Below are 24,334 nucleotides of genomic sequence, written 5' to 3' on the forward strand. Positions count from 1 at the left end.
AATCATACATGTCTAGTTTATAAAACATGTTTTATTGAACAAAAGTGAAATTTCTTATACTCTTTAGTGTGAGATTCCACGATTATTGGAGGCTTATTCTGTTACAACAGAAGTGCCCTTATTTTTGCTATATACTAGGGGATTCCTATGAAAACGGTGATGGAAGACATATTTTCTGTAGAATTACATCCATGTGAAACGATAGAAGACTACCAAAATGATAAGGATGGCTACAAGCCTCTTTTCACACATCATTTCTTTAATCCAGAATACAGGGTTTGTTTTTTATACAAGTTACCAGTCCTTAATAACAAATCAATGTAAATATTTACATTATATATGTTAGAATGATTCAATCAAGTGGGTCAAGTACGACATCTACTACCTCGTGGATACGTTCGAGATTTTCATAAAGGTTAAGGGTCAATTGGTTAATTCATGTAACAGAGAAAATATCCAAGAAGCTCTATCAACCGTATACAAGTCTGTTTTTAAAAACATTCCCGAGTACACACTGATTAAAGATGAACAGACATTCATTGATATTCTATTACATAAATCCTCCGGAACCTACAAATTCATTCCACCTGGAAGAATGGTAATGGAAAATAGCATTGATGATTATTCTACATTTCAATTACGATACTGTACATTCAAAGATGAGATAACAGAGAAGGATGTAGGAGAGGTAGATGAACAAGACCCTGGTTCTATTTATATGAAAAGTACACTATCTAAACAAATTTACTTTTACGATAACTCTAAATCTGACAAAATCGACTTATCAAGGGAAACAATTGAGGATTTGTCTAAGGATGGAAGTTTTAATAACTCTGTAATTAATGAAATTCTAGAAAGTAAACTAGCTCTTCGTTCACAAAATTCTCCAAAGGTCAAATTGTCCGTACAAGAGTGTGTGACCGATTATTCTATACCCAGTAACTTCAAGGTGTTGCATAGACGAATAGAATGGTTCTATCATTGGTTTATTGATGGAGTTTCGGACATTACATATGATCATAGATGGGTAGTTTTAATTCCTCTGGTGCTAAAAAGAAATCGGAAAATGCATAAACCATCAGAGACTAACTCATTACAGAGTGCATTGACTTCAAATGAAGATTTTGAAAGGAGAAGGATAGAACAGGAGTATGATATTCAAACACATATAACCAAGCAAGATCTTGGGGCCATATCTATGTTCAACTCAGAAAGTTCTGGAGATGACAAAGACGCATACACGATCTCCATAGTAGGAATGGTGACTACATATTCATATTTTACGATTAGTGGGAATCGACTGAGAATATCCCAATTCATGATAATGCCAAATTACAGTGGTAAAGGGTTTGGTCTAATGGTTCTGGAAATGATTTATAGAATGGCAATTCTAGACAAAAACGTGAGAGAAGTATCAGTAGAAGATCCGACAAGCACATTCTCCATCTTAAGATACATTGTAATCATGAAAATGTGCTTTGATTCGGCACACATATCACCAAATATGTTGTACAGCGATATAGAAGAACCAGCATATGCCTCTGTGAAAGAATGGGTCGTAAAAGTGTGTAAAGAAAGTAAATACAATGCATCCAGGTACATGCTATAGGAATCTATGGATACACATTACGATATGACCTAACACACCCTTAGGATAGTAGAGATTCTTCAATTAACAGTCATTCTTCACCCCATTTCGCGTCTTCCTTACACACTTACCAAGACAGCACCAGGTACGGGTAAGTCACAAGACCAAACCCTCATTTTAATCATTATAGCTTCGGATCACTATTTAAAGTTGTCAAATGGATCCGAAGCTTATGTAAACTATGTAGCCAACCTAATGAAAAGGATTCGGTCCGAAGAAATCAGAAGGCTTGGTAAAGTGGATCATTTCAATCTAGGAACTTCTTCTATAAATGCAGTTAATCATGTAGGCTAATTAAACTCCTCATTTTGAAATCATTTCTTGTTGCAGTTTACTGAATCGTTGGAGAATCTCTGTAATGAAACCGTGTCATCGTACATTCATGTTATCGTTAAATTGCGTAAACTTTTTCCAAAAAAAGGATAACTAATTATGACCTACGGTATATTTGTTCAATTTGTTGTTGTATTATTTGTTGTTTGTTTTGTTAGTATTGTTTCTTTTGATATATCATACTTTGACTCATCATAGTATTTAATTCTCTCTTATACTAGTGCAATTATAAGACACAATTTTTGTTATACTCCCAAATTCACATCATTGGGATTTACAACTTGTCTACACACTAGGTTTCTGATCCCACCGAAATATGAGACCTTTTTATTCATCAAGTGATAGAAATGATGGCTATGTTGTTAGTGATAGATCTTCCTTCTTTGATGTGTACACCGTACACTCCAAATTATTGCCGTTTGGTAATTTTGAGAGGATCTCTTCACATAAAAGCTCAATTTTATGCGAAATTCTGGACACACCTGTAGAGATTTACATGTCAGATTTCATAGATTACTTTATTAATGATGAGTACTCCCTAAAACAAGTTTTACATCACATATCTCTTAAGCCTTCCAACGAAAGTGCTCTAATGAAGTGTACCTCATTGGATTCCACGCAGGCTTTACATTCCAATGGAACCCTTCGCTATGATGAAGCTTCCGGCCAAAATAGTTACTCAACGGAACTTGTAGAGTATACAAATACAAGGGAACCAACCTATTGTAGAATGGTTAATGATGAGTCTCTGGAATTATACGAAAGACTAATAGGGGTAACTAACATTGATGAAATAAGCAAGGATATCGACAATGAACTCTCGGGTCATTATTGTAAAATAAACCAATATCAGAGCTTTTTTATAGATGTTACTAAACTTTTAATAAATATGCCAAAATTAGGCTACGATTTAATGGCTAGTCCACAAGTCATACTGAATATGCTGGATCATGTTATAATTCCCATCCTCTATTCTATGGTGGAAAATATATGTATTCAATATAACGTTAGTGACGTGTCCTCTGTAACGAAGTTCTACAGGACTATACCATGCCATTTGTCATATATGTTTAGATCTAAGAATGTTTCAAATATCCTACAAAATGCACTTGATAGATTGGATATAAACAACATGGGAATTTATGCTAACAATTTCTCCAATAACAAACCGTTTAAATTTAATATTACTACGAGACTGAAAAATGTTGTGCCAACTGCAGATGTATGGAGACAATCAGTTAACGAGATTCAAGATGATGACGTTGGTCATATGATTACAGTGACCGCCACGGTCATTTTAACTGGTGTAATGAATGTTTTAGAAGAAGAAAGGGAGTATGTTTGCAAAAAATGTAACAAATCATTCATTTGTAAAAGTCTTCCGGAATCGAATTTTTTCGTTAATATACCAGTAAAATGTCCGAACTTTACTGGACTGTCCGGTAATAATGGACAAAAATGTGATGGCACCTTATTTGTAAAAGGAATTTACAATAGACGATCTGATTACCAAGAAATTAGGTGTCAATCCGTCTTCAATCCAACGAACTATATGAACGTGAATTCAATTATGCCAGCGGTATTGAGAAGAGAAATTGCCGGTACATGTTTTCCTGGTGATATTGTACATATGGTTGCATTTGTTCGTCGAAGATGGAAAAAACTAAAGCGTGGAGAAAGATGTGATTCTGAAATATTTTTGGATGTTATCAACTTGGACATTGTTAATTGGAAAAGTTTGAATAGTGTTAATGTATGTGAAGTATTTAAAGCCAATTTATATGAAAGATTCTGGTCGGTCAACAGATATTACGAAGTTAATGCACGAAATTCTATTATAGATGGATTTTGCCCATCATTAGTAGATTTGGATAATGCTAAATTGGCTCTGATATTAACAATCATTGGTGGGTTTTCCGTTGACAGTGTACTAGAGGAATGTAAGGATAATAGGTGGTCTAAGTATGCTGATAAAAGAAATGAGCTAAAAATATCGCTTAACTCAAGCAGTTCTAAAGATGGGTGTTCGGTCAAAAAGAAAAAAGGATCAAGAACACAATGCCACATTTTGTTTGTGGGTGATCCCGGGACTGGCAAATCACAGTTACTGAAGCACGCTGGAAATTTATCATTTAAACACGTTTCTGTATCAGGTAACTATTGCATATATTATATATCGATATAATAGGTACAAACTGTACTTCTGTTGGATTAACATGTACATTGGTACGTGATGGTCCAGAGGTCATGCTTGCTGCAGGTGCTCTAGTGCTAGCAGCTGGTGGAGTTTGTAGTATTGATGAATTCTCTTCAATACGTGCTGAAGATAAGTCCTGTCTTCATGAGGCTATGGAACAACAAATAATTTCTGTAGCAAAGGCTGGTATAAAGTGCACCTTGAATTGTCAATGTACAATAGTTGCTGCATCGAACGTCAAATTCTCCAAGAATAAATCGATTTCGTCTGTAATTGGTAGAGAAGTAGGATCATCTTTTGATAATACAAAGATTCTGAATATAAACGTTCCATTACCATTATTATCTAGATTCGATCTGATAATGGTATTCACTGACAATTCTACAAATGACATTGATTTAACTGAATTCTTACTTAGCGAACCCACTAAACAAAAGGTTGTTTATGATGAACATGATCAACCTATACTGGACTGGTCGGTTGGGTCGACAGTAAAGGACTATGTAAACTTTGTAAAGGAAAACATTTTCCCATCATTAACAAGTTCATCAAAGGCACTAATAGACTCTTATTACATGGAATTGCGGAAATGCTCCATGGAATCAAAGTATGGAGGTGGACCCACTGTTAGAACAATAGAGAGCTTGGTTCGACTGTCACAAGCACATGCTAGGTTAATGTTTAGAAATATAGTAACACTATTCGACATTGGTATGTTTGTTCTTTGTTTTACATGCAATTTTCAGTTTCTGTGATCTGGATATTGGAATTTGGCTTACAAGGGTTTAGTATAGGTTGTAACAATGGAAATGAACAAATTTTAGATCGTCAAGGACTATTTCCAAACATCAAGCAAATTTTCAATAGCTACACAGAAGATACATCTGATGAATCTCTTATTTTTATTGGTAACAAAAGGATTTGTTACAAAATAACCAATGGTATTCAAACAGAAGGCATGTACGATTTCTTTGAAAGCTTACTCCTTTCAAGACTATCATTAAAAAAGGTAAAATCGCGCTTGGAAGAAGATGGAATTGCCTTGATTCCAGAAGGAGAAAACCAAGCATATTGAATTTAACATAAATTCTGTATTTATACTTGTACACATAGTGTGTGCCCAGGAGGGTCTAGTGTGTAGAATCCGAAGTGCTATTGTGGTAGTTACTTGTTTTCATGTGCACTTTATACATCTAAAAATGCCTTATATTTCCAGATTGGAAGGTTTACCTTTAAATTCTCTCTGTAAACGCAGAATTAACACCTTTTCCAACTTTAAGTTAGACATCGATTGCTGCAAATCATGGACAAGACGCCTTAACACAGGGTATTTACGTTCATATGTTAAAAAATGTAACTTAATATTTAGTGCTGATTGTTCTACTGGATCTGTTGTCTCAAAAGATACTTCAAATATGGAATATGCTGTGGAAGGTGACATGAAGACCTCTAGAAAAGTCTATTCTCACGAAATTGTCGATATATTTGATGATTCCTCCGCGAATAAAGTCAGAATTCTCTCACAAAAGCAATTTAGAGATATTAAAAAGAGGCACATCCAACCGAAAGTAGACGACTCCAAACCACATCATGTTCGTAATATTATCCATTTAATTATCTTAAAACAGATGCCAAATCCAAAAGAATTCGATAGGCTGGTGCAAGAGAAAATAAAAATAAACAAAAGAGGAAAAAAGTCGGACTCCGGACCGGTCCCAAAGGAGATTGACATAGACAACTCAACAGACAAGTATGTTTTCTCATATTATCCACATTAATTCCACTAGGAACTCAAGAAAAAAGTTGCACTTCCAGAACAAGGTGAAATATATTTAAAATTGTTATAATCTTCATAAAGGGGATTTATGACATTGACGAAAACGAGTTCTACAAAACATTTTTCAGGGATAGGGAAAGAATTTTTGATGGTAAGTTTTGTGTGTATGATTAAAAGTCTAATAGGACATGATAAACGCTTGAATAAGATTACAAATCAAGTACTAAAGGTCCGCTCTGAAAGTTTAAAAGAAGGTGGTAGAGTGAGAATTTCGCCTTTGAAATATTGGTTTGGTTCATTCTAGTTTAACTTGGATTAATTTAGGATTAAACCAAATTATGTATCACCTTCAGTTAATGAAGTAGCTGGTCTAACTTCGGCTGATCTTAAATTTGTTATGATGAACGAAACCCGTAACCCTAGTAAAGGTTAGGATTCGTATAATACATCACATATTATTAGACGATGTTCTATGGGACACTTTCTTGGAAAGGGTAATCGCAGTTTCTGAAAAGGTCAACCTAAGAAATCTATTGAGATACCTGCAAATATTCTCAATCGTACAAATTACCCCGAACAAAAACTTGAAAAAACTCGTGGAGTAAGTTTTGTCAGATAAATAACGTAATATGAAGCATAATTAACTCCAGAAGATCTGAAATGAAACCAAAGTACTACGTTTTTCTTTTTCAGGTAAACATCCACTTTTATTTATACTTATTACACAGGCACTTGCGAGGCTCAGATTCCGTGATCAACGTTTAAACGATAACTTGTATGAAATGATATTGTGTTGGTCTGTCCTTAGAAACAACTTTCTCATAAAGGTTATAAACTAAAAATACAAAATATTTGTTTAGGCATCAAATAGCATTGCAAAATTGGGGATGAACGATAGTATTTTAATAAAACCCCTGCAATGTGTACTAGAAAAACGTATCTCCACATTTAATGGTAAGTGAAGAGTATTTTAATAAACCTACCTAAGGAAGTGAATGTGCAAGAATAAAGGCAATTACCATAATCGATATTTTTACTGAAGAAATGACTCTGGAATTTTTGAAGCGTTGTGAATACTATAAAAACTACTTTAGAGGCTATACTAGACATTTGAGAGTTGTGGAACTGTATCTGAGGTTGTTGAGAAACAAAGTCTATGAACAACTCGACCAGCAAACAAGGGAATTTCTAATCGAGTTACGAAGGGCTGATCAACTCAAAAACAGTTTGTTTATCCTTAAACTCCTGTATGAATGTTAGATGATAACGATTGTGACCGAGAAAAGTATAGTTGCCATGAACACAAAGACGTGAGCAGGGTGCTAACACTCATGGGAATAAATCATAGAAACTCCGTTCCAGCAGGTAATACTCCATATAAAGCAATATCATTATATCTCGTAGGTCAACTAATTCTTGACATCTATGAACCAACAACAAAGGCAGTAATAGAAATCAATTCTATGTATCAGTACTACGCATATACGTCAAACCTGACAACACTCGCCAAAAGGTAAGATCCATCAGATAAAATATATAAAACACAAAGGCGTCATGAAATGATCATCGCAATGGGCTTTCGTCTACTCCACGTACCCTACAGGTGGTGGATTCAGCTAGAAACCGATCAAAACAAAATTGAGGCACTTAAAAAACTCATAGCAACATATTAATGGCTATGCAGCTGTCTATAATATCGCAATTTAACCTAAATTTGTTCAAATGTGCGCGCTTGTTCTCAACTGTAAATCCGCCAAAGTCTAAAGGGAAGAAAGTTGCTGATAGCAAGGATAAACCCTCAAGTGATTCGACGAGTGCAGAAGATGAACATTTATTCAACATATACGCAGCAATACCACAGGATCATACCTTGCTTCCAGATGAATGCTATCCCAAGTGGCTTTGGGATCTAGACAAACCGGAAAAAACCTATGGAGAACTGCTCTTGATGTTTGTCCACGGAAAGGTAACTTTGATCATCGTACACAACTCATTTTCAGAACATTGAAAATGCCGAGATGAAAGATTACAATAGGTTCCGTAGACTACACAACAGAACCACAATCAAGCTCAATAATATACGGTTGCAAAAACAACGCAAAGTAAGCATAAAATCACATTACTGGGATGTATAATCACAATTTAATAACCTTGCAAAAGCAGGAATCCCCTAACTATTCTGTTTCTACAATTTCTAGTATCTTGCCGATGGCTATGGTCTTATCCTCGTCACGAAGAGTGAACCTACCAAGTTGTGGGCAGAACTCAAAGGTTTCCAAACAACCTGGTGTTTTCAATCTTAAATGTGCCGTGATAATTGTATTGTTTGCAGCAAAAACCGGATTCTTTTTTTTCTTCTTGGTCGCCTTGTCTATACTTTCGGTGAGTTTTACAAACTCTACCTCTGCAGACAAACAATGGGCATGGAATATACAGTAATATCCTGCGCTAATCAATGGGCGGTGTTCTAACAAATCCACCACTGAAATTAGTGCCGTAAATTCCTTTACAACTGGGCAAAGCGATTCAGCATTGCAGACAACAGAACCCTTTGGGACAGAATCATCATCGATTCCAATTAAACGGAACTACAGATCTATATAACAAAACTGCAAGCTTACCCTTATATTTTCTCCAAGCTTGGCAAACGCATATTCGTCATCATCAAAATAAACGTTTGGGATCTTGACCTTTGCCTTGTGCGGCAAAAGGACACAGCTTTGCCCGGACTTCAATACGCCTGATTCAACCTTACCCAAACAAACTATTCCGTTATCGCGATAACTATCAATGATTGGAATACGCAAAGGCGCGTTGTCATCACACTTGGCTGTTGGAAGTTCATCAAGTAATCTGAATAGTGTAGGCATGCTTGTGTCGTACCATGACGCCTTTGGCTCATGATTTTTATAGTTTGGATCAGAAACGTGATCTAAAATGTTTTGTCCAGTCAAGCCAGATATTGGTACGAAACTCAAATCTTTTCCTTCGGTAAATCCACATGTCTTTAGGAATGGTTTTAATTTCTTTACGATGGTAGTATATCTCTCCTCAGACCATTGGCACGTAGGTTCGTCCATTTTATTTATAGCAACAATTAGATAACTAACACCTAAACAAACTTATCACGTGCAGGATTAAATTACCCAGTGTTTTCGCCAACAAGGCATGCTCTCTAGTTTGTCCACCTCTCTCAAATCCAGTTTCAAACTCTCCTTTTCTGGCAGAAATAATCAAAACACCACAATCGGCTTGCGTGGCACCTTCAATCATATTGGGTACATAGTTCCTATGTCCGGGAGCATCTAGAATGGTGAAACGTTTGTGTTCAGTCTCGATCTTTGCTCTGCCGACTTCAATAGTTTTCCCCTATGGTAATTTGTATGTAATTTGTCCCAAATTACCTTTTGCCTTTCTTCCTCATTTGTATCCATAATGAACGCCAAGAACCAACTCTCTCTGTTCTTTTCCTTGGCTTCTCTTCCATATTTTTCTATGGTTCTTTCATCAACTTGACCAGAAAGGTACCTAATTATAGATTATCTCTTGTTAATATATGTGTCCAGAATATAATACTCAAACTAAAGAAACTTACAATATGTTTCCGCATGTCGTGGACTTGCCAGCATCAATGTGACCGATAAAAACAATGTTAATGTGTTGACGAGAATCAGGTGGAGGCAAGGATGACTCAGCTGACTTTTTCTTTGAAGATCCAACGTCAGAAGTAACATCACCTGTACATGAATGTTGTATGAATGAACAACAAACTCTTTGAGGGTTTGGCTTCTTGGCCACTATCTGCTGAACTTTGGCTCTCCTTTATAGACAAAGACTGTAGACTATCATTTACTGATGAAACTTTGTCCTGGTCCGGTTCATCCAACGCATACCAGCTGACATTTGGCTTAAACTCCGCTGCGTTTGGATTGAATGTAAATGTGGACTTTGTATTTGAAGAATCCGATTCTTTATAGTCCGATGATAAACCGTCGGCGTCTGACATGATGAACTAATTTATCTAACCAGAAAAGAATTGGCAAGTATACTGTATAACAAACAGCGCTCACAAAATTATATAGAACTAGTAATACATTCAATTAACTATATAAGAGCATCAAAATTGTACAATCGCGAGTGTAGGAATGCGGAATGGTCATTACAACACAAACAGCGCGTCTGGGTCATTGTGGGAACCTGAGGAGGAAACCTACAAATCATCACAATTTCAGGATCATTTAATTGAGGAATTTCATAAATTTCTACTTTAAGAATTTTTCGCTAAGGTCCTCGTAATACTCAACAAATACACAGCCCAAAAATAGGCGTCTATATAGGCTCCTCTACAACACACTCGAGTTGACAACGGACCGAAATATCGTTTTAAGAATCACATTTAACGTTGTATGAAGAATGAGGAGAATACGTTATGTAACAAGAAATGTTAAGCGTGGAGTTGATTTCCAACAATATGTACTTCATTTCTAGTGACTGCCGCTATATCACTGGCTCCGGCCAGATTCAGATTGTAAACTAGCTTGTTATAATCAAGTGAACACATGTATACTCCTATTGTCTTTAACTCTAATGTAATGTAGGTGTGTTTTCACTAGTGAACGTACCCGGTGATACAGTTGAAATTTGATGTGAAAACGAATCCGTTAATCTCCAACAATGTGATACGTCAATGACGCTCAAATGTGATAAACTAGTCAAAAGCTTTCTCAAATCATGGTTATTCAGGTTTCTAAACATACTGATCGATCTATAACAAAGCTTACCCGCATTTGGAAAGTTTTATTTTCTCCAACAGGGGAAGGTTATCCACGATATCGTTGACTACTTGTGATGTAATTTGCGATTCTGAGATGTCTAAAACTGAAAGTTTTGTACAGTTTTTTGCGATTCTTGAGAGTGTCTCATTCTCTATATTCATGCCTAACCATAAGTGATCTTACAAGGTAAAGAAATACCAATGTATAACTCTTCTAAATTAGTCAAATGTTCAATAGAGTCTAACTCCTGCTTTGGTATCCCTTTGCATCCCCGGATATCCAAAACTCTCTGCCGAAAGTATTAGAATAAGCACGTATGTCTTACCAATGTAGTGGCTATTCCTTTAAGAGGCGATAGTAACTTTATATCCAAGGTGTTGCAAATCTGCAAAACCTTTAACTTAGGAAGTACTATCCGACTGTAGCTGTCACCAGAGTGCTCAAACAAAAATCGGATGACGTCAAAATTAGAGGAATTTGACGAAGATATAGCCTTTGAATACCCTAGTAAGAGTGTCTATAATTGTTATATGAGAATAGAATGGTGCATGCTACCTCAAGTTCAGATATAGCCGTTGTTAATGCGTAAAAATCAATGTGTTTACAATTGTAAACATCAAGTGTCTTCAAGCGTTTTCCAAGGCACGATAACAATACACGTAACGATTTATTGGTAATGTTGTTACAGTTGCTCATATGAAGATGCTTAAGCGATCTGAAATGACCTTCTTTGATTTTCTTCGAGAGATAGTCCAGGCAAGAATTATCCCATTTTGGCCATCCACCAACGTTTAATGTGATTATATTAGGGGAACTACATGGGATGTGTAGAATTATATCGATTATTCTAACCTGAAAATTGCCTCGACCACGAGTTTTGGATTTATTCCCAACTTATGAGCCCTGGAGACGTTCAACGTCGTTCTAGTGCTCTTTGCTATCTTAGACAGATATTTTGAAAGCGATAAGAACTCTTTTGGTGAAAATGATGCGATTAATCTCAGAATATCATACGGAATATCCGTAATCCTTACCTGGAACTTACGTTTCTTCGCTAGCATCGCACCTCGAAACACATTGCATAAACAAGGTGGTCATATACATAGCGTTGGAATGTATAATTAAAATGTACAATTTTATAGTGTTATTCTTGCACGGTTGAAAGTTTCCCTGATGGTGATAAATCAGGCTTCTTCGTTGACGTATCCCTAGAAAATGCAATGTTATCATTAGCGAGATCAGCTTCACTCTTCAAAGCATTAATATTCCTATCACAACTCTCCGAATAGGGGATTACAAACGTTGTGTCGGTAGTGTTTCTGAGGGAAAGGAACAGATCATCAGTGTCTCCAGAGCTGTTATAGTTTGTAGCATTTACTGTGTCCTTATTTACAGCCACAAAATTCTTTATCCAAATGTGGTCCAGAGCTTCAAACACTGATATTCTTTTTGAAGGATCAATCTCCAAGAGTTTCTTGATCAAATCTTTTGCAGAAGATGAAATCGTATGCCAAAGTTGACCATCAAATGTGAGACGATAATGGTCCCAAACATGACTTGTCTGCGACTTTTTCACAGCAAACGGGAGCCTTCCACGGATAAGAAGGTACATAATCACACCAATAGACCACACATCTGCCTTTTGATTGTATCCTTGCATTGTCAAAACTTCTGGTGCGACATATGCCAATGTACCACATGGTTGTGTTAACACATCATTCGGTCCACATAGTGTAGATAAACCAAAATCGGTTAGTTTTATAGTTGCACACTCTGTCTTATCCGTTAAAAGCAAATTCTCTGGCTTTAAGTCACGATGCATTATGCCACATTTGTGCAAATACGCAACAGTATGTAGAAGCTGAGTTATAATTTTGTGAGTATGTTCCTCAGTTAAACGGTGTTCTGTGTGAATTAAGTCATAGAGCTCACCACCCCGAACCAATTCCATTACTATATATAGTGAATCCTTCATATCAATGATATCCTTAAGATAAATCACATGAATATGCTTCAACAATTTTAAAATTGATATTTCACTTCTCAACAATTCCCTTTCCTGAGCAGTTATTCGAGTTTTATCTATAATCTTAATTGCATATTCTTCACCAGTTTCCTTATAAATAGCTCTATAAACTATGCTAAATTTGCCTTGGCCAATTTGTTCACGCAACTCGTACATGTTTGTCAGACTCTGTTGCTTCATAGCCTGAGACAAAACGTCAATCCACTCCAAAAACTGCTCCATTGAATCTACATAAAAATCCCTCTTTGAAAATTTGTTCCCCTTGTAACATATACAAAAACCAAACTTGTTTCCTATTTGACGCTTTCTCAGAGAATCTAAATAGCACCCTTCTAAAAATATACATCCCTTTGGACGTGTACTAGACTTGTCCCGATAATAATAAAGTATATTTCCAATGAGAACGTAATATCTGGTTCTCCACTGGTGCAATGTCTTGCCGATTTTGTACATGATACCGGATTTAGTGGGTTTGCTAATATTGATATGTCCGGGTTCAATAGAGTTTGATAAAAGTCTTCCATGGGTCAATACACTTCTACTAGTAGTCATTTCACTTCCATTCTTAGGTGTACTTGAATCTGGCGAACTTAATGTCGCAATGCTCGAATTCCTTACTATATTGTTAGAACCCAATTGGCTTGCCTTTCGGAAAAACTCATTGAGAAAAATCTCTTTAAATTCCCAATTACATATCCAACAAGTCTCAAATATGTCATTATCACTATTGTGGCAATTAGAACACTTTATATATATGGATGACGATTCTATATGTAGTGATAAACCTCTATATCTTTTATAACAAACAGGGCACATTAGAAATGGAGTTTTGCAGTTTGGGCATGAATACAATTCGTAGACAGTTCTATTCAAATTGTCCTGTGATTCATTTGGGGTAGAAACATTCGTCTCACTAGTAAATCTGGAGGTTAAGTTAGTATTAATAGCCTTCATATGTTCAACAAGTTCTTCACTAACTAAACCCTCCGAATTGTGACCTTGCGATGTAAAATTGAAAGCATGTTTACCCTTTACTAAAAACATACGATATATAGTGCGCTTGGTAATATCATCCAATTCATCTTTTCTAGACGAGCCTTTACTCGTGGACTTTTGGTCGTTTGGCATAATCTCAAATTTACTAACATCCCTCAATATCGGTGATGAATCCGTTATATATTCATTTCTGAAAAAAGCATTTCCTTGCAATCCCCAAACTTCCTCATGTAAAAATTGAGAAAACATGGTAAGGATGGAATCATTTTTCTCTAACCATGCTTTGAATTTTAAAAAACTCAGGTGACCAGATTCGTTGAAATCACACTCTTCAAAAATTTGTTCCACAAGAATATCCAGATTAAGGTTAGAATGTTCCAAGTTTTCTTGTTCATCATTGTCATCAATAATCGATTTAACTAATATAAGGGCTGGGTCATCCAGCTTTAAGATGTTCTTGTTATCATATACTATATTTTCAGCAGAATCACTATCTGACCAACTGTCATAGGATGATGCATTGGAGCTTATATTATTTTTACTAGCTTTGATAGAAATAGATGAAGAGGATCTGCGTAAAGAAGTTGGAGTACAAGGGCTCTCTGATCTAGACCTAGTGTAAAATTCGTATTTCTCCCTTGCCCTTTCCTCCGGAGTTTTCATTTTCATTTTAGGCTTGGAACCATAACCACGCTTTAATTCGTTACAAGATTTTGTAGAATTCTGTCCTAATGAAGAGTTAAGGTGACTACTTGTATTCAAATGTGACGCATCGCATTCTGATTGCTGTAGTGTATGTTTCCCATTCCTTTCCCTATAGGTTACCGGATTATCAGATAAGGTTCGAACATAATTTCGTATCTTTGTGAAATCTGTAGCAGCATTGAAAGTTTCAGTTGAATTGAATCTAGAAAATGTGTTCTGATTGCGATAAATCATCTCAATAGATTTAATAACTGATTGATTTGATGTTGAAGAAGGAAATGAACATTTTGAAAGAGAAAATGCAATATTATGCATCGGTATAGAATGTTGTTGATCATTCAAACAATTTGGATTTATATTAGGGTTAAATTCAGCCCTTTTGTTGAACATATCTTTGGGCTTGTCTAAATTGCAGTTGGCACCCAATTCTCGTAGTTGTTCATTTGTATTTAAAAAAGTGCGATCAATATCCATATTTTTATCATGCTCTCCTCCCCTAAAATAAAGTTCATCGCTCTCTGATGGCTTTGACAAGAAACTTATCAAACTGGGGAAATTAGATAACATAGTAACTAGTTCCGATTTTTGTATGTAGTCATCGTTGTTCAAATCAAGGATTTTAAACAACACGTAAATCTTCTCTGATCTGGTTCCTCTGCAGGTTATGGCTATACCTGTCAAGAATTCATCCAACTCCACAAATCCAGAGTCATTTATATCAAATTTCCTAAATAACTGCTCACCCCAAAGCCCAGGGAGGTTGAAGTACTGAAGGAATGTTCCTTTATCGATACCATTCGATATTGACCTATTCGCAAGCTCCTTGAAAATCTTTTGTAAGACTGCCAGCTCATACGGATCAAACTTTTTTAGGCATTCCTTGGTGTACTTGTTGCGATTTTTATATTCTTTAGACGAGTTCCCTCCCATCGTGAAGAATATGGAATGTTTGATATAAAACGTCTTTATTTACTCATTTATGCGATGGCATATCTTTGGTTTCATTAATTTGTGAGATCAGAATAAAGAAGATAACAGGACTTCAAACAAGTGAATAATTCTGCAGATAGCCAATATCCAGATGGTACGTAAGCAAAATCAGGTAGTATGATATATCCTACCGCAGTTTAATGCTTCTAATAGGTTACCTTGGAGGATGAGCTAATTGATCTAACATATTACACTTGTAGGCAGAAAAGTTTAATTGATTAAAACATTTCATGTATAAAATTGTAGGATCCATATTAATTGGAATTAAATAATAGATAAAGTGTTCGTTTAAGGATAATTTAACAAAAGTGAAGGAAGAGGAATTTCTATCCTTCATATTGGGTACCGTGTCCATCCATTTCGCTGTAAACTAAGAATGAATCAAGGTTATCCTTCCATAATTATACAGTTGAGTTACTGTGGGTTGAAACTTTGTTTCTTATTAAAATGCCCGTGTTCTTTGCAGTAAACGAATACGGATTGAGGTAATACACATTTGAAATCCCTCATTACACCATCACTCTATCTAAAAACGATGTACATCTTATAATGTCACTCATTTTAACCGTATACATTCTGAAATGGCCGCTTATATGGGAAAGTTCTCGTTAAGAAAGCTTTGTAAGCCACTAGATGGTCTAACAAGGGATTCTGTATTCAACGACTTATATGCATATCTCTATGGTACAACAGATAGGAGCAAGATAGATCGTTATCTTAGAGAATTAGACAGTAAGATGCCTGTTTATGGAATATAATAATATAGCATATTCGGGATTCTGCATAACGAAATGGCTGGAAGAAACAGTTGCAATCAAATGTTACGACTGTGAATATGATAGTACATGTGCTATATGCTGTAAGTTTTAAATTTAACCCAAAAATAACTATAGTGGAATGCTTTTTCGAGTCGAATCACAGTGGTCATGAGTATCGGTTGACAAGAACTTCTGGAGGTTGCTGTGGTTAGTTTACGATTCTAAAGATACAAAACATCAGATTGTGGAGATATAAGTTCATGGGATTCCAAGGGATCCTGCTCAAAACACACTAATGTGGAAGGTAAATGGAATGAAAACGATATACTTGAATCTTTTCATCTCCCATTTCTGGATCGCTTCAAACAGTTGACAGTGCAAATTATGGAATATCTAACAAACCATATAAAAAATCCTGAGCTAAACGATGAATTCTATGCACATGTCTTCTTGGCGTTTCTGAATGAGCTGGCAAAAACTACAGCTGCATTCAGATATGCTCTACACTTGTATTTACCAAAAGAAACCCTAAAAGACTGGCTCATACATCATCAAGGTCTAGCTGATGATTTTCAAAGGGGATTCAGTACTCTTTACCTTACACTTTTGACATCTCCATCATTCAAACAAAAATTTGCCGATGTATTCGCATCAATTTATGACCAAATTGTTGAACCACTGCATGACCCTCCGGAAGATTGGCACTTGGGGAATTTGTCCGTTCAAATATTCACTTATTATGATATTGCACTCAGACTGGTTAAAGAATCGTTTATGGATATATGTCTAAAGCAAATAATGGACACAAATCTAATTGATAAACGTCTTTCTACAGTACAATTCAACCGCTTTGATCGACCAAAACTCAGGTTGTTATTCATTTAATAATTTAATAACTTTATTTAGTTTCTACATTCGGATTATAACCGACTTCACTTACCTTGTTAATCATCATGCGGTTTGTGAATTAATATTATCCAATGAAAATCTTCAACTGACAATATTTAACCTCTTAATGTTTTACAACAATATGAATTTGATTGAAAGAGAGGACAAAGAACATGTTTCCTTCGAAAACTCGGGTGTGTGAAATTGATAGATGTACAAATACTATTTAGGCTTTCCGCTTGCTTTCACTATAGAACATACCTTACACTCGTGCCTCATGCAATTTTCAGATTATTGCAAAGGGCTACCATCCTCTGAAAGGCCAAGAGTCATTTCCTTTTACAAAAACTTGAATAAATTTATCTTGGATAGCTTGGAAACTTTGAAAAATTTTGGTAACAAAAGGTTCTGCAGGAGTTTTCACATTCCTATCGTCAGATTCTTCGCCTATATGTTGGATTTTAACCATGTTAGAGAAGAAGCAAAAAAATTTGTTCCATCATTATTCGATAAAAGCTCGACAAGAGTCTCCGAAGAAAATTTCCTAAAGCTGAAAAATGCAGAAATATTCAATATTTTTGATACGAAAGTTTTGGATTTTGTATTAATATCTAGTATGAATACAATAAGATTTGCAATGGAAGTGAAACACAACCTTTGGATTTATAATGGTGAATCAATGCACGACCAACGAAGTAACTATTTTGAGCTTCTTTTCCACTCATTTGATATTGTATCTGTCCAAATTTCCCTTATCCTATTATCAGTGAAACATATGAACGATCCTGATTTTGATGTCTTTTCTCTCTTTTTGTCAGAAAATTTTGGTTCAAGCATGAAAACCACACAAAATTTGGAGGTAGATACCCATTCCCATACTTTAGAATCAAAGGATAAAATGAGTGAAAGGAACTTAGTACCACCTGGAGACGGTCATTTCAACGTTGCTTTTTTTTGTTATTTTATGAATGTTGTAGTAACTGACATCAAACATGTAGAGATATTATCTATTCCGAGAAAAGTATTAAAGGAAGAATATATTAGACGTGGTTACTCTCTGATGAAAATGGATGTTGTAAATATACTATCTTCTGGCAACACTGAATTTACAGATGTTGTATATGAAACTAAAAAATATTGGAAACATCATCCAAAATTGGTTGAATCTATCGAAGATGTCGCATCCATAAACTATTCTAAAGTATCCGATAAGACATATGTAAGGCTAAAATCGGAATCATATAAAATTATCGATGTATTGTGGAACCCGCATTCTCCAAAAATACATTCTATTACTACCGAAGCTCTGAACCACGACATTAGTCTGTTTGGAAGCAATTCAACTGAAATGTCAAAAGAATATTTGGAAACTCAAACCTTGTTACTCCATAATTCAAGTGGATATTACTGTTATGCTTTTATAATATCGTTATTTACCAACATTTGTAGAAAAAATTATCTTAAAAATGGCAATAATATGCAATTTCCTACACTCATAGATGTTGTAAAAAATCGTGTTCCATCTGATATTTCTAAAACTTCATTTTCGGATGTTCCAATTGTTATTCTTGAAAACAAATGGAATGAATCTGTTCTATACTGCCTAAAAGTCCTAGGATTAATGATACAGGAGCTTGATCCACCCAATAAGTCAGCTGCCAAAAGCTTAGTTCGTATACTAGAAGATTTACACGATCTAATTTCTGACAAAATTATAAAAACTGCAATAACGTTTATAGTTAATAAACTTGGAAGTATCTTCCAATTTGACGATTTAAAACGGAAAACTGCAGATATCACCAACGAAACTGATACTGTTGATGTTAAATCAATACAAACAAAATATTTGCAGAGGATGTTCACAAAACAAAAGACATTTATTGAGAACACAAAATTGGAGGTGGAAGACAACAAGACAAAACCTTGTTGTATTCTCTGTAAACAAATAATGAAAGAGTCTGAGTGTATATCGTACTTCTGTTTCATTTCCGTAACAAATGTGTTACGTAGATGTGTGTCATCTTGTTCAATTTTGGATCAAGAATCTAATGTTAATGCAAAACTGTCATTTCCACTCACTTCGACAGTAATAACAACATGTGGACATACTGCACATACAAAATGTATTTACTCTCATAGGGATGCTCAACCAGATACTCAAAATTTCTCAGCCATTGGAATTAAAAAAACACCAGAAGAATTTTTTTGTCCAATTTGCAAATTTTTGTGTAACTTTACTCTGAAATATATTCACATACCGGAGAATTTGAATCGTTCGTTTTGTAAATCTAATAATGTAACACTCTTCAATACTCATAATGTGGAATGCTTCAAAATAGGGTGCGAAGCACGCTCAATTGACATGCAAATAGCTCATGTTGCAATTCACAGGAACAACGATCTTGTAGCTTATGCATACATGACATCTTGGAGATACCCTTACACTACTTATTGGATCCCTTCCCCTATATTTGCTAGATATGAATGTCTTCCTCACATAGTCTATGCTCTTACACTAGTCGCACAGGAGGATATTATGGACCTAGATTTTAGTGTGCAACCAAAAAATATAGTTGAAGACCTGGGTTTTGATTGTGAGGATGGAAGCATTGACAATATTAAGTGTGGAAAGTGCAAAGGATCTGGCGGGCTATCTTCCGAACCCAGACGTCTATGCAGTGCGGTATCCACAAAAGATAATGAAAATACCATATTAAATATATTTAATGTGACATCTCAAAATAAAGGGGTGCTGGTAGACAGATTGTACAATTATTTTTTAGAGAACTGGGAAACCTACAAAAATACCCGTGTAGCCAAAATACTTGGTATAAAATCTTCAGCTACTGACTTTGAAGCCATTCCAAAATCACTTTTAACGTCATATTGTAAGTCAATTTTTAGCTCTTTTAGGACTTTCTTTGGTGTTCAAAACTGGAGACATGCAAATGCTGGAGTAAGAGTTGATACTAAAGTTTGGCTAATTTACAACGAACTTCTTAGAACATGCTCTTTAAATCGAAATACATTGAACCTTCCTGATTCACTGTTTTCTCAACTTGTGAGAAACACGTACTTTGATCAACTTCGTGCATGTCCAGAATATAAAAAGTTTTCAACAGATGATATCTGGAATCGAAAAATTGTTGTTGATACAACGTATTTTGATGCGCCATCCTTGGATATTCAATTTCCTGGTCTGGAATGTCTTGCTGCACAGAAAAATAATGGCAAAACGGACAAGCTACGCGTATTTTTGGAATCATTAGACAAGAATGAGCTGAAAGTTATGATGATGTTACTACATATAGAAATACCTGAGGAATCAGATGATGTCAATCTTCCGGATGAATACAGTGATCTTGATTGTTTTAATAAATATGAAAATGATAGTTGTTCTGAAGACGATATGCCTATTCAATCTCCATCGTTTTATTTGAAAAAAATTAGAGATGGAAAATTGGATGGCAACCAAGTATACGAAATGTTTGGTTACTGTCTTCCTCCTAACCCTTGGTCCCTTGACTATATTCGTGAATTTTTAGTGTTCTTTTTGTCCAATAAAAATGCTACGATTACTGATATTTTGGAACAGTTGTACTACTTTATCACCGTAGCTGCACTTCAAATATTCAACAAATATATAATTTCTCTAATTAGGACGAGGTATTTGGAATTTGTTAAGGAATTTTCCGATGAAACAAGGAGAAAGATTGATTTTTTAAATTCTTTGAAATCCAAATATTTTGAGAGCTTTTTTGAATCTGGCGGCTTTCCAATAGATACGATGGAACATATACCGTGGATGGATTTTGAAAAGAATAGAGATGATTTCAAAAGATTCAATGGTTATAAAGGAGATGAAAACGCAAAAAGAACCTTGTATAACACACAAGAATCTGGAAGGTTAAGTTCTAGATTGTCTGAAGTCATATCATTCGTTTCTACCATGCAAAATGCACATGATAATATTGTTTCGGCATTTACCGAAGAGATACCAACCAAAGAAGGATCCTTTGGGGATAAAATAGATGTAGATTCCTTCCTAGTTAGGCAAATACAAAGACTTATGGAAGTAAGAGAACTACATACAACTCCACCTAACAAGTACAAGGACATTTTGATTGCCATAAATGATATAGTAAATAAGAAATTTTCTGCAGAACGTACACGAGATTACATTTTTAAGTCTAAATATGGATATGGTGAAATAGAGGGAGTTGTTAGCGAAACTGCACAATTTAAGTCATCCGTAACAAGTAGTATTCAACCATATAAATTCACCGACTTTGTAAAAAGGCTGAACTTCTGGCTCTACCGTAATCATTCAAATGTTGCATTCTTTGAAACAATTAGATTTCACATGCCAAAATCTTGGCATATTTTAGACCTCATTAGTACTGATGTAGTTAACTTTATTTCGCAAGATGATAGTACTGAAAATGCAGACTTTTTTAAAGATATACACTTCTTGTTTGATGTAGTTGTTAAAGATTTATCCAAGCATGGGTATCTGCCTGAAAACCACACGTATGATTATGCGTATTTGAAAAATATTCTGGAGGATTGTTTGAATTTCTTCATGGACATTGCCTTTTGGGCTATACACAGTATATATCCTATGCCAAATGAATTGTCTACTAAAATAACATATGGTAACCTTCATAGTAGTCAAGTGCGATTCCAGATGTTATTCGATGCTCTAGAACTTAACAAAGTCTGTAATAGAAGGAGAAATAGGGAAATATGGCTGATGTTGTTCAACGAAGTTTACAAAAAACAGTTGGATTTAAACCGTACTTGTAATATGAATGTAACTCCACCCATTATTTCAAACTATAGCTTCGTAAAAATGGATACATTCCTAGAGGAATTGAACTGGGATCTCTTAAAATCTGTACATTATAGAAATTGCCCAACTTGTGGGCTAAGACCGTCAAATCCACTGATCTGCCTGTTGTGCGGGTCCATTATTTGTTCAAACACCGAATGTTGTCATCCAATTCAAGAATCTTTTACATCCAGATTTTATGCGGAACTGGATCAAGATGGAATCGACTTCAAGGACAGTGATATAATTAACGTTAATGATGAAGAAGTGCTGGCACACTCAGCAATATGTGGAGGAGGACAAGGGGTATACGTTTCTCCGTACCACTGCTGTACACTATACATTGATGACAACAGAAAGGGTATCATCCCATCAATATACACAGACGATTACGGAAATAGTGATCTGCATGGGAAAGTATACGGAAAGGTCTATCTATCCAAAACTCGACTGGAAAATATTACAAATACCATTTGCTCTGGGAGACTAGCGAATGAGCTCATAACTCACAGACGGCGATTATTTAGTCATTTGAACTAATGTTCAATTTAAATTTATAAATAATCTTTGTCACAAACCAATACTATAATGGCATTATTTAAAAACTACCACTTGAAATTTAAATCAACTTTTGTCTCTTTGCATCTACGAGGTTGTCTATGCATCCTAGTACTCACCTGTATTCTGACCTCCCTTTGTATGATCCAAAATCTGTAAATGCATTAAGTGGCGAAAAAGAACAAACCTCATCCTCTACAGAGCCAAACAGGTCTGGTCTGCTAGCCACAAAGTTTGACAGGTTCCCTTCGATATCTGCAAATCTTGTATAGACTGTATCGCGACATACCTTCTGTAGGAGCGAATGCAGACTCCATAGCTGCCCTTTCCATGAACTTGTCCTTTTGTTGCCTGAATAATGTATGATGAGAGATGGGTAAACATACTTCCACTTTGGATCCAATAGGAGAATACGAAGATGCTCGGACATTTCTGAAGCGGGAACCATTTGACCGGTAATTGGACATTTTTGCATTTGCGACCCCGAAGACTTTTTGGTCCTCACATACGATTTCTTGACCTTTATGGTCTCATCACCATCTTGTACGATTCTAGTCTCCTCACGGTTAGATCTTTTAGCAGGTGGGACGTCTGAAAAGTTTGATACGTCAGACTTTCTCAAGTCATCGTCAAATGGTATGGTACACTCTGCAACATCCACATCGTCAACAGTGACAATTGGTGGTGGCGGCACCTCCTCCTTTGTAGTCTTGGGGGTAAAGAGCGATTTAAAGGTAAGCTTAGCCAGGGCCTCTGGCTGTGAGAAATCAATGGGCACCGGCAAATCGTCTTTAAACTGCACAATTTGTATAGACGATGAGAGTGTAAAACTTACATCACTAAAGTTGATGGTCTCTGCGATAAAGAAAGAATACCAATCAATTGACTGCATCTCTGCTCTCTCTTCCTCCTTTCTCCTGGCCTCTGCCTCAATCTTGGCGGCCTCTTGAGCGTCCCAGTCTGCACGTCTTTGGCAGATTCTCAAGTACTTTATTCTATCTTTGGCAATAGTCTTTAGCCGTTCAATCTGAGGTCCTGGAGGGAGCAAACACTTTGTATATGCATCCGTAAGGTTGCTAAAGTAGCCAAACAGATGATGCGATGGGTTCAGAAAGTCGAATTGAGGGTTACTCCTCTCACGCTTTGTCAGCTCTACCAGAAACTTTTGTCCATTCCTAGCAACAAAGAGGGCAGTGTGCTTTATAATGTCCCTGAATATGCCATGATTGGTGCGTGAGGAATTGTAGAAGGAAAGAGCAAGAAAACGAACATGTCCAGAGAAGTAATGTACGGCTGTTCAAATGTGAAGACGTCACTTTCAGGTCTCTCCAGGGCCTCTGAGGACGACCCAAAGTCTGATAGTGCCAGCAGCTGTTCCTTCTGCTTATTCTTGAGCTCGAGCTTCTTGCGCTTATCGAGAATGGCCTGAGGAATCGAAGGGACAAGATCAACAACTAAATGGCAAATGTAAGAGTAGGAGTCAGACTTACCCTTGTTCCCCTGTAGTTCCGACAGTTTTAGCCTGTAGTAGGTATAGTAGGCGTTGCCTGGCTCCAGAAAGGAGAACTTGGAGCTCGAAGCCCCTGATCCATCGTACTGTTCGAGGCGAATCTTTTGCTCAAACTGCTCTCCATTCTTGGCAACAAACTGCGCAGTTTTGTCAATCACAGTTCTGACGTAAGAAGGAGGATAAATGACTTCACTCGCAATCGAAGCCATAGTCGCCGCCAGCTACACACGTAAACATGGAATCCACACCTAGAACGCTCCCTACAGATGCGAGCAGTAGGAATCTATAAATAATGTACAAGAAGAGAAAAGGAAACAAATAAATAGGCCGTCGGCACCCAAA

The 24,334-nt window shown here is 36.0% G+C and overlaps 9 protein-coding genes across 9 annotated transcripts; 5 read left to right on the top strand and 4 right to left on the bottom strand.

The window, feature by feature from the left end:
- Nucleotides 1–14: 14 nt before the first annotated feature.
- On the top strand, nucleotides 15–1,942 carry BEWA_008200 (hypothetical protein; the record flags this gene model as incomplete). Its single annotated transcript, XM_004831019.1, has 4 exons — nucleotides 15–276; nucleotides 347–1,596; nucleotides 1,654–1,739; nucleotides 1,779–1,942. The coding sequence occupies exons 1-4, from the start codon at nucleotides 148–150 to the stop codon at nucleotides 1,940–1,942; spliced, it is 1,629 nt and encodes a 542-aa protein (XP_004831076.1). The 5' UTR covers nucleotides 15–147.
- Nucleotides 1,943–2,477: 535 nt separating this feature from the next.
- BEWA_008210 (DNA replication licensing factor family member) lies at nucleotides 2,478–5,253 on the top strand (the record flags this gene model as incomplete). Its single annotated transcript, XM_004831020.1, has 3 exons — nucleotides 2,478–4,134; nucleotides 4,170–4,889; nucleotides 4,925–5,253. 3 exons carry the CDS (start codon nucleotides 2,478–2,480, stop codon nucleotides 5,251–5,253), a joined length of 2,706 nt encoding a protein of 901 aa, XP_004831077.1.
- Nucleotides 5,254–5,593: 340 nt separating this feature from the next.
- Nucleotides 5,594–7,628, top strand: BEWA_008220 (hypothetical protein; the record flags this gene model as incomplete). Its single annotated transcript, XM_004831021.1, has 14 exons — nucleotides 5,594–5,770; nucleotides 5,807–5,928; nucleotides 5,966–5,999; nucleotides 6,037–6,106; nucleotides 6,141–6,243; nucleotides 6,280–6,383; nucleotides 6,418–6,556; nucleotides 6,591–6,648; nucleotides 6,684–6,782; nucleotides 6,816–6,909; nucleotides 6,944–7,180; nucleotides 7,216–7,320; nucleotides 7,360–7,468; nucleotides 7,559–7,628. The coding sequence occupies 14 exons, from the start codon at nucleotides 5,594–5,596 to the stop codon at nucleotides 7,626–7,628; spliced, it is 1,521 nt and encodes a 506-aa protein (XP_004831078.1).
- A 5-nt stretch (nucleotides 7,629–7,633) lies between these two features.
- BEWA_008230 (hypothetical protein) lies at nucleotides 7,634–8,090 on the top strand (the record flags this gene model as incomplete). Its single annotated transcript, XM_004831022.1, has 2 exons — nucleotides 7,634–7,921; nucleotides 7,956–8,090. 2 exons carry the CDS (start codon nucleotides 7,634–7,636, stop codon nucleotides 8,088–8,090), a joined length of 423 nt encoding a protein of 140 aa, XP_004831079.1.
- Nucleotides 8,091–8,129: 39 nt separating this feature from the next.
- On the bottom strand, nucleotides 8,130–9,961 carry BEWA_008240 (elongation factor Tu family member; the record flags this gene model as incomplete). The annotated part of the gene is made up of 6 exons (XM_004831023.1): nucleotides 8,130–8,543; nucleotides 8,577–9,067; nucleotides 9,102–9,324; nucleotides 9,360–9,483; nucleotides 9,551–9,692; nucleotides 9,727–9,961. 6 exons carry the CDS (start codon nucleotides 9,959–9,961, stop codon nucleotides 8,130–8,132), a joined length of 1,629 nt encoding a protein of 542 aa, XP_004831080.1.
- A 438-nt stretch (nucleotides 9,962–10,399) lies between these two features.
- Nucleotides 10,400–11,852, bottom strand: BEWA_008250 (hypothetical protein; the record flags this gene model as incomplete). Its single annotated transcript, XM_004831024.1, has 7 exons — nucleotides 11,583–11,852; nucleotides 11,286–11,544; nucleotides 11,056–11,247; nucleotides 10,929–11,019; nucleotides 10,737–10,893; nucleotides 10,578–10,702; nucleotides 10,400–10,539 (listed from the first exon to the last, which is right to left on the bottom strand). Exons 1-7 carry the CDS (start codon nucleotides 11,789–11,791, stop codon nucleotides 10,400–10,402), a joined length of 1,173 nt encoding a protein of 390 aa, XP_004831081.1. The 5' UTR covers nucleotides 11,792–11,852.
- A 22-nt stretch (nucleotides 11,853–11,874) lies between these two features.
- Nucleotides 11,875–15,757, bottom strand: BEWA_008260 (protein kinase domain-containing protein; the record flags this gene model as incomplete). The annotated part of the gene is made up of 1 exon (XM_004831025.1): nucleotides 11,875–15,757. Exon 1 carries the CDS (start codon nucleotides 15,385–15,387, stop codon nucleotides 11,875–11,877), a length of 3,513 nt encoding a protein of 1,170 aa, XP_004831082.1. The 5' UTR covers nucleotides 15,388–15,757.
- Nucleotides 15,758–16,028: 271 nt separating this feature from the next.
- On the top strand, nucleotides 16,029–22,464 carry BEWA_008270 (hypothetical protein; the record flags this gene model as incomplete). The annotated part of the gene is made up of 6 exons (XM_004831026.1): nucleotides 16,029–16,179; nucleotides 16,214–16,306; nucleotides 16,341–16,412; nucleotides 16,447–17,074; nucleotides 17,112–17,287; nucleotides 17,324–22,464. The coding sequence occupies 6 exons, from the start codon at nucleotides 16,029–16,031 to the stop codon at nucleotides 22,462–22,464; spliced, it is 6,261 nt and encodes a 2,086-aa protein (XP_004831083.1).
- Nucleotides 22,465–22,597: 133 nt separating this feature from the next.
- Nucleotides 22,598–24,201, bottom strand: BEWA_008280 (hypothetical protein; the record flags this gene model as incomplete). The annotated part of the gene is made up of 5 exons (XM_004831027.1): nucleotides 22,598–22,737; nucleotides 22,772–22,833; nucleotides 22,869–23,693; nucleotides 23,753–23,936; nucleotides 23,973–24,201. 5 exons carry the CDS (start codon nucleotides 24,199–24,201, stop codon nucleotides 22,598–22,600), a joined length of 1,440 nt encoding a protein of 479 aa, XP_004831084.1.
- Nucleotides 24,202–24,334: the final 133 nt, after the last annotated feature.

The sequence above is a fragment of the Theileria equi genome, chromosome 3 (assembly GCF_000342415.1).
Source record: "Theileria equi strain WA chromosome 3, complete sequence".
NCBI classification, from domain to species: Eukaryota; Apicomplexa; class Aconoidasida; order Piroplasmida; family Theileriidae; genus Theileria; species Theileria equi.